The 12,746-nt window shown below is 42.5% G+C and overlaps 1 protein-coding gene across 1 annotated transcript in view; it reads left to right on the plus strand.

Moving 5' to 3' along the window:
• The first annotated feature begins 11,391 nt into the window (after nt 1–11,391).
• foxo6b (forkhead box O6 b) overlaps nt 11,392–12,746 on the plus strand; it is a 43,987-nt gene continuing 42,632 nt past the window's right edge. The window contains exon 1 of the mRNA XM_069711487.1: nt 11,392–12,702. Coding sequence (XP_069567588.1) covers nt 12,205–12,702 — 498 coding nt within the window. The 5' untranslated portion in view covers nt 11,392–12,204. The remainder of the gene's footprint in view (nt 12,703–12,746) is intronic.

Raw genomic sequence — 12,746 nt, forward strand, 5'->3', positions numbered from 1 at the left:
GAAGCTTTGTAGCTGAGGGGAACTCAGATTTTAATTCTTTGTAATTTTGCCAATATAGCCAACAGCTTTCACATTACACACAGCCATTCATGCCATTTATCATATAAAGAATATTGATTATTGTAGCGTTAATATTTACTTACATACAAAAGTTGGAGCTGTGTGCATACTGGAGCTCTCTATCTTTTACCTGCATGACTGGTAATAAATTCTGACTTTACATGAGCAGTGGACCTTTAATGACTCCAGTTATGGATGCTTGGAGATTTAAAATGACCGACACTGGTGCAAACACGTTGCTACTGTGCTGCCACTTTAATAGTTTTTATGAAAGCATGCAGTGAAGGAGGAAAAATTGACGTATACCTGTTAGTTTACTTTATTTGAGGCTTTTAACCCAACTTTTAATGCTTTATCTGCTATTTGACTCAAGTTCAAGATTTTATGGATCAACATTGTTGTAGCTCTGCAAAAATGTTTTCTTAAAACTTCATGCATTGCTTCCTGTCCTTGTGTATTTTTTGCCCAGCCACCCTCTGCATTAATTCTTCTATGTGGGAAATATATTTGGTCAGCAGCTGATTGACTAATAAAAATAGGAAGAAAATGTCACAAGCCAGTAAAGGAACAGCAGATCTACCTGTAATAGGCTGTGACAAGGCTATGAACTGTGGGTGAAGACTGACTTCAAAGCAGCTCAATAAAGAAAGCGGTATTTGTGACAGTAAAATCAATGTTTTTTTTCTTTCCTTTTCTATTTTTATACCAGAATGTGGCTTTCTTAGCAAGTGCCATTGTCAGATATCTATGAAACACTTAGAGTGAGAGGGCTATAATTGATATGACTGTTATTAGAATTCATCTGTGCTTGATATTTGTATAATAAACTATAATCCATACCTCTCACTTGGCTGTGTGTGAAATGATGTGGAGGAGGATTAGTGGGTCCCTGGAGAAATCTCCCACTGAGCTTACTTTACTTTCATGTATTCACTTTTGTCTGCATGCTGCCAATGGTGCCATCTATGGCAAAAAAAAAAAAAAAAAAAACCTTGAGAGTGCTAATTAAGTGATTTTTTTTTTTTTTTAGCAAACTGATTTTGATAACGTGTCTCCAGCACATGCTAAATGTGTCATTTTCCTCCCATGTTGATGAAAATATTCTCTGAAGATCCTGAGCACCTATCTGTTCCTTCCCTCTGAATCGTGTCCTGATTGGTGACAGCTATTGCTTTTGAAATGGCTCGGCTCATCTTTTTTGGACACCGTGTGGGTTTATTGCTTTATTTTTCAAGTTACTGCTGTACTCTGCACTCTTAACAGCCATTAATAACTGTCCCCGCTGCATAATGAAGCGTCTCTGTGCCTGACAATATGCTGTCTGCTGCTAAACAAGACTTTAGAAAGCCTTCAGCAGGAAGGCATGTGAGCTTAAATGTTGTTGTTTTTCCACCAGAGGGCAACATGTGTACTGGAATCCATAAACACCCCCCATGTCTGCTGCTCTCCTCTCTCCTCTGGAGGCAAATCACAGTCTTTCTTTACCCTAATTTTTAATTTTATTTTTTTACAGTACCATATGCCATTGACAGTCTGTAGAAATGCTATTTATGTTAATAATCTCAGCTGTCAGTTACATGATACAATAAGAGCAAATTGAGCCCTTGTTATTTTTTTCACTTAAGATTTATCCCTGAGTTAAATAAACTGCACAGAAATAAAACATTTGTTTCCAACAATAGTGTCTGTAAACAGTATTTTCATGCTTTAGATTAACTATAGGAGTACACTGTGGCTGTGAATAAAGCATACATTACATATCTTCCACCTTTAGGGGTCTCTCAAGCTCTGTGCAGGCCCTGTTGTCTAACCAGTACAGATAAATGGCACCTCGTTAATCAAATCTGCATGAGTGCGCTCAGGTTGCCATGGCAATAATTATCAGAGCTGCCTAATTAACTTTCTCAATTGCTTAATGATATACGACCCTCTGAACTCCCTCATTTTTTTTCTCTCTAATCCAAGTTGTTGTGTTTTTATTCCTCCATTTTCCCTCCCCAGTGTTAACCCGTGACCGCCAACATAATAGAAATTATAGAGAAATTAAATTCAGCACCACATCACTTCCTGTCGACCCACGCCTGTTCCTTCTTCTGGAGCTGAAACCTACGGTTGCTGTCGAACTTCGCATTCAGCACGAGTGTGCGCTACTGAATGCCGACGCATGTAGCTGCCGTGTGTCTGGCCTGTACAGTGTGTGCCTCGCATGCTTTGTCTTCTGCCGTGACCTCGTGTGACAGCTGACTGAAGGTTGGGAGCAGCATTCCTGTCGTCCCTGATCAGCCAGGCGAAACTCTTGAGATACACGGAGACAGGGGGAATCGTACCTGGTGACACCCACCCTGCCATCCCCTGTCACGGCCAGCCTCCCATACAATCTACCGCCTCTCCTTACAGCCTCCTGTCAGCCCCCGCCCGCCTCACTGCTATCCACACCAACCCCAAGTGGTTCTCTGTTGGCTTTTCATACCTTTTAGTCAGAAGTTTAGAAGTTCTGCATGAAAAGCAGTTGTACTGGGCCAAAGTTCTGTTCTGTCATTGTTCATCTCTTGAATTTTTATAGTCACACAGCAACTTTATGAAACACTACACTGTGGAATTTCTTCACTTAAAAACTTGCAAAGTCATGAGTAATCGCCCAGAAATACTGTCATGTTTCTTCTAAATCTCTCATTTACAGCATATTATTCATTTAGTCTAAACCAAAGTTCATTAAAAACAAAATGTGTTATGCTCTTGAAGCATTACCTTGTGATCATGCAAGTAATAACTGCTGTCTTTGAGAGGAATATGACATCACAGGGCTGGCAAACCTCAGACAAGGGTGGATTGTTGGTTTGGTTCACAAAGCGAACACTTTTGACTGAAGGCTGCAGTTTGTATCCTGTCTCCAACCAAAAATCAATCTCTTCAATCAATGTCCTGAATTCTTTTATACTTACAGCCAAAATCATTCCATACCTTATTTTTTTTTAAAATGTTTTTATTGTTGCTGTAACTTAAACCTTAAAGGGAACTCCATCGATATAAAATTGACACTTCCATAAAGCTGGGAAATCATCACAGACATGTTAAAAAATAGAATGGTCAAAATCGAAGCCAAAAACACTAGATTCTGCATTTCCCATCATGCAATGTGATACAGTCTTTCATAAGACCTTTGCCTGGTTTGTGAATATTATTGTCTTTCAAATTTTGGGGATATAGAAAGAAGTCAGAGGGAGACAAATCCGGTGAGTAGAGCTGGTGGGAAGCAACAATTGTGTTGTTGCAGACGAGAAACTTGCACAGTCCAATGTGCTGTGAGTGGGCGTGTAACCATGTGAAGAACCTAAGTGTCATGGTGCCACAGTTTAGTTTGTACCAAATCGTTCTCCCTCAGACACTTCAGAATATCACAGTTGAACTGTGTGTTTGCAGTTTGACCCCATCGGATGAATTAACGATGCACTACACCGCAAAAGTCAAAGAAAACCCACCTGGTTGCGCTTCTAACCTGATGCACCGTCTTGGACAGTGATGGTCGAACGCCTCCCGTGGCTCATTGTTTCATAGCTGTAGACTTTCTGAAGCATCCTAAACTGCCTACAAAATTTATGTGCGCTCCATTGCCAAGTCCATGGTGACATCATAAATGTGCACATGCTGGTGGTTACTAAAACAGGGTGCTGATGCTGATCAAGCAACGTAGGAGAAGTCTCAGAACTTTTTGATCTACCCTTATATACTAATAATTATGTGATTTGATTAAAAGCTCTGGAACAGCTACAAAATGGTGTGATTATTTTCCTTAACTCTCAGCTGACAGGTCAAGAGTGAGCTTTAAACTTCAGCCTTGGTTTGAAGGACTTTGTGGTGGAGCCCCAGTTTTGTTCGTGTTGCTCCTCTGCGTGAACCCTCAGTCATGACGGTCGTGCAGAGGCCGTGATGTGCTGAAAGGATGCCGTCCAGACCCGTGCCTGAGTTCTAGGATCAGTGCTGGGTCAGCAGACCGCAAGGCCTGGAAGAGTTCATGTGATTAACTTTGTGCAACCACCATCAGGAAGCTTTAAAGGACTGTGTCAAATCAAGCTCTGGCAAAAAACCTTACCACCAATGTCTGCCATATGTCTGGCACCGCCCGCTGACACAGTGTGATACCATTCCCCCTTTTTATTTCCCTCATAACCTAATTTCTCCAAAACATAACCTTCCCCCTATATTGCCTTTTTTTCTCTCTTGGAAGACCTACCCCTGCTTTAATTGTACCTGCTTTTGTTGCTTTAAAGTCAGTGGAGAAAAGTGGCAGGGGAAAGATTATCTTTGTAACACCTCTGCAATGCATCGCTGTGTATTTTTTTCTCTCTTGTGAGTGGATTTCATGGTTGAGAGTGCAATTTGAAATAGGATTAACAGTAGGTGTCGGGTAGTGTTAGCTAAACCTCTTTATGTCAGGTACGGCGGAGAGAAGTCTGTCAGTGCGTCTGCCTGAACCTTTTCACCATTGAACATAGCTTGAGGGGGATTCTTTAAATATTACTAAAACTCTATTTGTATTCATCAAAGAGCTGTGAAGCAGGCACAACACAATGCTGTGGTTTATACCCATAAAAAGCAGAACAAAGAATCCACACGTGCAGTATTAGACAACCCCAACATGTACTGACAGTATGGGAGCAAAATGCAGCCTTTTGTTTTTTGAAAACGAATAAAAAAACCTTTTTTTTTTTCTCTGTGCCTCGGTGACATTGGGAGCCCACATGGTTGGCTGCGGCCCAGACCCACTGAGAGGATGCATTCCTGGGATGGCCATCGGCTGTGTACAAGCTGAGATGCCCAACCCTCCGCTCCCACAGTTTCCGCACACAGCAGTGAGTCCCGCTGGAGAACAACAGTTTCAGCAGTCTTATGTAACCGGGCCTGGTTGTAAAGAAAAGGGAGGGCTGGAAGGAGGGATTATGAACTGACGGAGAGAAAGAAACAAAGAGGAGGAGGTTGTTGAAGGCTGAACACTGAAACAAAGTTGAGTACAGTAATTGACTTACCCAAAGCCTGTTTATAGCCCAACCCAGACATTCCCAAACAGGCGCCATGGAGGCGCAACAGAACGCAGGTTTTTATTTTTTAAAAAGCAGTACAGGGGCGGATTTGAGCGATTAGTCCTTTATCTTTGTTTGATCATGTGCTAATTAATGTCTTGAGCTGCTGTAGTCTTCAAATCTAAAAAAGCAACATGATGCATTGGAGTTAAAGCTGTGCTAATTTGGTATTAAGAATAGATCAAAATTAGACTGACTCCGCCCGGCTATTGCTTACAGCGTAGAGTTTCAGTGCACAGGCGTCATACGGTGGTCAAAGCTGATTGGTTAAAAGCTGTTCCAATAGTTTCAAAATGAACCCGGGGTCTATGCCCATTAGGATGCAACGACTGGAAACAATCCCTGTTTTGGTTCCTTCTCACTGTTCTCATCAATTGAAATTCGAGCCACAGTAAGCACCTGTTTTTCCAAAGTTCAATGATAAACTGACTGTACATGCCCAGCAGCAAACGTATGCAGACAATGGTCGGGGCCAGCTGGGAAGCACCGTGGAGATTGGTGGAGCTGGTGGAGCTGGTGGAGACCCAAACAGAGTGAAAGGGTGAGTAAACATGGACTCAAAATGTGTGGAAAGCTTTTGAGACCAAAGTCACATGAAATTGACATCTGAAGTCAGGTTGAGGAATGACATCATATGTGCAATTAGGCAAATGCTTGCTCACATCTTGTTTGTTTCATTGATCCCCTGTGGCCAAAACAAATCAATGAATAATAATGAATAATCATTCCTGTTTATTACATTCTGAACCTGATTGTGTAATTTTGGGTGAACACTGTGTACTCTTCTTCTGCTGTGGTTTAATTGCACAGACTGCAAAACTCCTACCACCAGCTGTTTAACGAGTGCATGGTAATAAACAACAGACTTTTGCAGTTTTTCTTGAAATTTTGTTAAATTTTGCTCCACATTTGGATGGAAACTTATAGCAGCACGTGGTAGGTCAAAGCTGAGATTTGAGGTTACCATGAATAGTTCAAATAAATTACAACCTGTCGAGTTATCTGACTCTTTTCTGGGGATGTTGGTGAATTACCATGACTCAGCAATTAACTTGGTGAGTACAATGTTATTAGTTTCAATAATTATAGAGAAAGTATGGACCAATATCGCAACAAATTCAATTTTGCAGAGCTTTCTGGTTGCAACACCTTGAAGAAGGTCTTGACAGATTTATCCTCTTTGTGCCAGGTTGACATGATCGAGACTCAGCTTTATGATTAAATAACGTGAACCAGGTGAGCCAAAAATTCTGGGTGCAACCATCTCTTTCTTTCTCTTTGGCCTCATTATGCGCACAGAGGAACACATTCCAACTTTTCTGATTGGAGGCATCAGCGGCAGCAGTCAGTGTTACTCAACAGTTGAAAGCCTCAGGGTTTCCCAAGGCAGGGAGTGGCATCCCCCCTCCACCGGTAAACACATCAATAATCCCGCAGGTTGACTGACTGGCTCACTGGATAAGGCATGAAAATGAAGCAGGGAGACCTGTGGAGAAGAGGCAATTAGTGCTCACTCGAAGGTATAAGGGGCCTTGGAATATTTAGTGTTGGAAAAGAGGGTAAACCCCGAGCCACAGTTGGTGATCAGCTAAGGCCCAGAGAAATCAAATTAGTTTCTAACAAAGAAGTGACCATTATGTACCCATTTCTGTGTAATTTTAAAAGATGTTACCATTTTCAACATGCTGTAAAGGGACACACAGACATTTTTTTTGAATTATGTTTCTGTGTTATATTAAAGATGTGTTGTAATCCAGCATGAGTTGGAATATGTTTCGGCTAATTTTAGCACAAAACTGGAAGCAGAAGAAAATATCTAGCCCAACAATGGCCAACCTATAAACAACTCCAAAGCTTCCCTTCTCATGCAATGTAGAAACAGTGTAAAAACAACACATTGTGGTTTAGGCCTTTCACAACAAGTCTCCATACCTCAATGACAAAGTAGGTCATGTCAGTGCCCTACAAAACAAGCCTCATGAGCTTTTTAATCTGCTAGCTCAATGGTTAAAGTTGCATTACCTGAGTATTTTTTTTTTATTTTTTTTTTTTAGCTACTTGGAAACAGTGAAACAGAAGCAGAATTTTTGTTTGCTGTCGACATAGTAATAAAATAGTATCCCCTTGTAAAAAAAAAAAAAAGCTCTTGTGAACATCTGGGCAAATACTTGCCAGTTTAATAATATGCACAGACATGAAGTAATATTATTATTCATTTGGAGTTGCATTTCTGGCCACCTGATGGCAGCTAGTCGCTAACCTTGTATGCTCACAGTTGGACAAGTAGTATCCAAATAGCTTTTTTTGAGTGAACATCTGCCTGCAGCTGGAAGTGGGTTTGATGCAGCCCGGTATACACCTGCCAGTCCACTAGAGGGCAGCGAGTCAGCATGACAGTTGGTCTTGCCTCGGCGTGAACAAAGACTGTACATAAAAGTGGACGTAGCTTCCAGGTCTTAAAAATTAGGCCGATGCAGAACGTGCGTAAAAAGTAGATGTATGAAGGTTGTGTGACAGAGGTCATTTGACAAAGGTGTTGGGGTTTTCAGATGGATAACACAGCTGACGGTTACCCAGGAGGTCAGGGTACGAATCGACGTGAAAGCAACATGGATTTGTTTAAAGAAATGTCTCTCTAGCCCTGACAGAGTAGTTTTGGGAGCCAACCCAACCTTATGTGTTTTCTCCTGAATCTAACCACATGGTTTTCCACTTTGTTTTCCTAAACCACATGATTTTCGATGCCCAGGCGAAGCAAAGCCGTGACACTGACACGCTGTCCTCTAGTGGACCGGCAGGTGTATTAAACACTTACACCTGATACCGGGTTGGGTAATGAGAGCTGTAAAACTGAACCAAAGCATCAACATCGTGGGCCGTGATATCAAAACTTTGAGCTAAAAGATCAAGAAAGAGCTTTGGGGAACTACAAAGTCCGGAGATAATTCTCTGTGGATTCATCACCATTAGCGGTCCCTTTACTTTTTGTATATTTCTTCAAAACTTCCTTTGAGACTGATGTAAAGCCTGGGTGAAGAGATATTTGGTTTGCGAGGTTATTTACCTTTCACTGCATCCATTTATTTGGGCACCAATGGACTTAGAGATCAGTAAAAAGAGGCAGTGTGCCGGAGGTGGTGGTGACAGTCAATATACATATCATGAATATTGGATGGTTAGAAAACAGAGGGACAATGGATAAACATGAATCTCGCACAAATCCACTTGGCACACAATCTCTTAATGTGACAAATAACTGCTGGAAATGAAACCCTAACGTAAAAATATGTTTCTTGGAAGAGCTGAATGTTTGGACTCTACTTGTAGTCACTTCATATTTTGCTCAAGTGACCACAGTATCTTTGACAAATCTACTCCCCCCCCCGCATGAAACCATGTAATTCTCCGTCTGCCTTGTGTCGAGTCCAACCGTGTGACTCATGTTCTTCATGTTTACGCTGCGACGGTACATCACCTAGTCGTGATGACGAGGACTTTGCTGTAAGCCACAGCTGAACACCCTATATCCACCCTGCTGGCACCGCTTCAGTGTTTTCATTCCATATGATGGGAGTCACACCACATTCCTGTTACAACTTCTCTGCGGCGCATAAAAATCTCCTCTCTAAACCGCAGAGCCATGTGTTTTGAATTTTCCCTCTGTTTGTTCCCATTTACAGCATCTCTCTCTTTTTTTCTTCTACTCTGCTTCTCTCACACACACGAACACTGATCGCTCGCTCTCTTGTTGATAGGCCCATTTAGTTCTCATGAAAGCATTCCATTTAGGTGCATTTGAGGTTATGGTTGTCACTGACAACCGGCTGTCAGAGAGTGGCAGCCTCTATCAATGTTGGGGGTTTCCAGAGGAGCTTACAACACAGAGCAGCTATTGATGGAGCCAGCTTTATGGACTGAGACCCACCAAAGGCAGTGGTGTATGACAAAGACAGCGAGGGGAGTTGGTAGTTTGAGTCTTTGACCCGTCAAGCTTAAATCACGAGGCCGTGATGTTCTGCACTTTGTGAACAGGAAAAATGTCCTCATCCCTTCACTTTGTCCGATGTGATTTTAGTTCGGTTTTAGGTCGATGCATGAAGAGACAAAGTTCCTGTGAGGAAATGAAATGGTTGTGCTATATTTATTAGGAGGAAAAAAACAGGAATAGGCACATCAATTAAATTTTATTTATATAGCACCAAATAACAACATGTTTCAGGGTACTTAACAAGGTCAAATCCTTACAACACAATTTTACAACATTATACAAAGGAACCCAACAATTTAAACTCCCCTTTAACAGAAGGAAAAACCTCTGACAGAAGGAAGGAAAAACCAGGCTCAGAGGTGGGCGGCCATCTGCCTCGACCGGTTGAGTGAGAGGGTAGAGCAGAGAGAGAAGAACAGCATAGAGATCCAGGACAATGAAGTGTTGGTGGGGTTGGTAACCGCAGACCAGAGACATGCAGCTCTGGGTTTGGGATATCTGCAAAAGAAAGCGGGGGGGGGGGGGAACTGCAACACAACACAACAAACAGTAAGCAAAAACTATGGGAGAGAGAATAGAAGTATGTCAATGAAAATCAGTAAAAACCTTTAAATCTGTAAAGTAGAACATTGACCGTGTTGTACATTTTTTAACTCAATTCCATCAAAGGAACTTTTCAAGGCACCCAAGAACCGTTTAAGGAACTACATAAAACTCACCTGAAATCTGACCACAGGCAGTAGAGTTTTAATTTGCTCCTCTCATCGCTCATTGTTCAACCCATCCGTCCACCCTGACCTCCTTCCATTGTGGCTCTGTAACGATGCCACTTTTACTATGATCAAAACTACTATGGCCATCAGGAGGCTAGTGTTGTTGTCTTGCAATGTTTGCTGAAATTGATCACGATCACGAGAGGTCGCTTAGCAGCAAAACATAACAATGGGCCACAATACGCTGCAGGACAAATAAGTCGTCTTGATATGGAAGGAAATGACCCCGCACTGATGGTAGTAGCTTTTAATGTTCAAGGAACTGTTGGGGCAAAATGTAAAACACTTAGCATGTTATACCGTGAGTGAAAATCTAAACAATACACCTTTTATATTGTGAGTTTAGTCCCTGTCGTTCCGTAGTACCTCAACTATTTGGACATCGAGGTTATCACCTCTGTATTATTTATATAGACTTTACTATCTGCATTTCAAAACCATCCCAACACCTCCAGGAATTATATCCACATGAAATGATTCCGCACCTGAAGATTTACTTCCACTGAGACAGTTTGCTGATGCAGGAAGCAGTGTGGCTGACTTTTATGCAGGAGACTAGGGCTTACGCCCCAAAGACCTGCCATTAACATCTGCTTTTCTACCTGTAACCAAAATCTTTAGCTCCCCAACCTTGACCATACCATAGCCTCAATTTTTTTCCACTCCTAAACTGCCAAGCAAGAATTAAAAAAAATTCTGGTATTGGCAGTTAAAAGAAAAACTCCAGGTCTTTCCGAATTGTCCAATAAAAAGTGCACATAGCTTGCATTTTGACTCAGTCTGTTTACACTTGACCACTTCAAGGCCAGTGAATTGTTAAACAGGTAAAGCACCAAGATTTATATCCCTGAATCGCATCCTGTGTGTGGAGAATACTTTGAAACAACATGATGCATTACTGGATTGATAAAAAAAAAGAAAAAAAAAAGAAAACTGATATCAATCAAGAAATGTTACTTATAGATATGAATTTACTCCTAGTTATTTTATTTGCTGATTTTTAGTGTGACTTAAAACAACATGTGTAATCATCCTAAAGGATTCAGAAATGAAAAAGTAGGTTTTTACTTTTGGACATCCTTAAAAACAGAAACGGTCACAATTTCAAATGTTAAAACATTAAAAGTGACACGTTTCTTTAAAGGGGCTGCATTCATTGATTAGTTGCAGTCTTTTGCTGCTTAGATTATAAATAACAAAAACGAAGCAGCAAGTTACATTAACATGATGAATTGAGTTGATCACCAGGAAGATAAACTACACGTGCGAGATTTGCTGTAAACGCTAAAAATGAGTGCCTGTATAGAAACGTTATTGTTGGGAATATCACCGCCACCTCACACACTCGCGCACACACACACCCTCCTCCCCCTCTGGAAACCTGTTCTGGAGGGAGTGACTTGATCCAGGCGGCGTCCAATTATATGGAAGCAGCACTTATTCCACTTTATTCCAGGCTACAGTTAAGTGGCTTGAAGCCTTCAGAGACACGCAGGCTTGTAGTATAAAGACAGAGCAATAGGCAGAGAGACGGTACCCCATGTGACATGTGCACGGAAAGCTAAAGACAAAGGTAGAAATATCCACACCAAGTGATGCGTCTGGCAGCGCGGAGAGGAGACAGAGGATGCTCCAAATCAAATCCATGAGGGGCTTTTTTTCTCGTCTGGAAATTCACGGTTTCATATAAATGATTCATGAGAGCCTGTTTCTATTTCTAAGGGAGTAATTGCGCTCGCAGTGAGTTTCAGCTGAAGCCGGTGACCAACCAATCTTGCAGAAAGACGCTGGTAGAGCTGGGATCAGAGCCTGGGGGAAATTCTCAAGTCAATTAATTTGGGGGAGTTTGATGAGCGGTCTTTTTAACCTGCACTGGACCTCATCTGTCACAAGGATCAACTGTTGCTGCAGCCGGAGCGAGAACAGAGACATTCTCCAAGTGTGTCTGCCTTTCACAATGGATGTTTGACCGTCACTTGGTCCTGCATGCAGCCACACAGCCGGTGTTGTGCAATTAACATGGAAGAGACACTGATACTGTTGTTGATGCCTCGGATACACCTTCATCTGTCCTGATGTGATGCCACATTGTTGCACTGAGGAGAATGATAATATCCCACACCGCTGCCGGCTTTTCATACTGGTTGATCATCTCTGTGTTTGAAACAATACAACACTATTCTTTTTTTCTTTGTACAAGGGACCAGTTTTGGGCATTTGAACTCACTGGCAGACGTCAAAATTGACAGGCTTTTTGTGATAGTGACCTTGCCCGGTTTTGACATCTATTCAGCGGGAGATCATCATGCTGATGATGATGGAGAACAGCGGCATGGATGCGCATCAGGTTGATATCGATTCGGAATTTGAGCCTCACAGTCGGTCGCGGTCGTGCACCTGGCCACTGCCGTGTCCCGAAGATTTCCCCGGGGGAGAAGAGGCGAGCCGAGGTCTGGCTCTGGCGTCGGTCAAAGTGGAGCAGTACAACGTGCCCGCATGCCGGGCCGAGAGAAAAGGCGGCGCACCGGCGGAGATCAAGCATCCAGCCGGCGCCCCGGCCCCGGTTGTGGTCGCTCCTGCCTGCATGTCCGGGGCTGCGCTTGACGTGGCCGGCCAGCTGCGCAAAGCCAAGTCGTCCCGGCGGAACGCGTGGGGAAACCTGTCGTATGCAGATCTCATCACCCGTGCCATCGAGAGCACCCCGGAGAAGAGGCTCACCCTGTCCCAGATATATGACTGGATGGTTCGCTTTGTTCCTTATTTCAAGGATAAAGGCGACAGCAACAGTTCAGCCGGATGGAAGGTAGGCCACATGAAAGAATTTTCTGAGACCACATGGTGAAGGTT

Source organism: Brachyistius frenatus, unplaced genomic scaffold (genome assembly GCF_029030835.1).
Source record: "Brachyistius frenatus isolate BFR_SWC_R1_liver_20210118 unplaced genomic scaffold, ASM2903083v1 Contig_101, whole genome shotgun sequence".
NCBI classification, from domain to species: domain Eukaryota; kingdom Metazoa; phylum Chordata; class Actinopteri; family Embiotocidae; genus Brachyistius; species Brachyistius frenatus.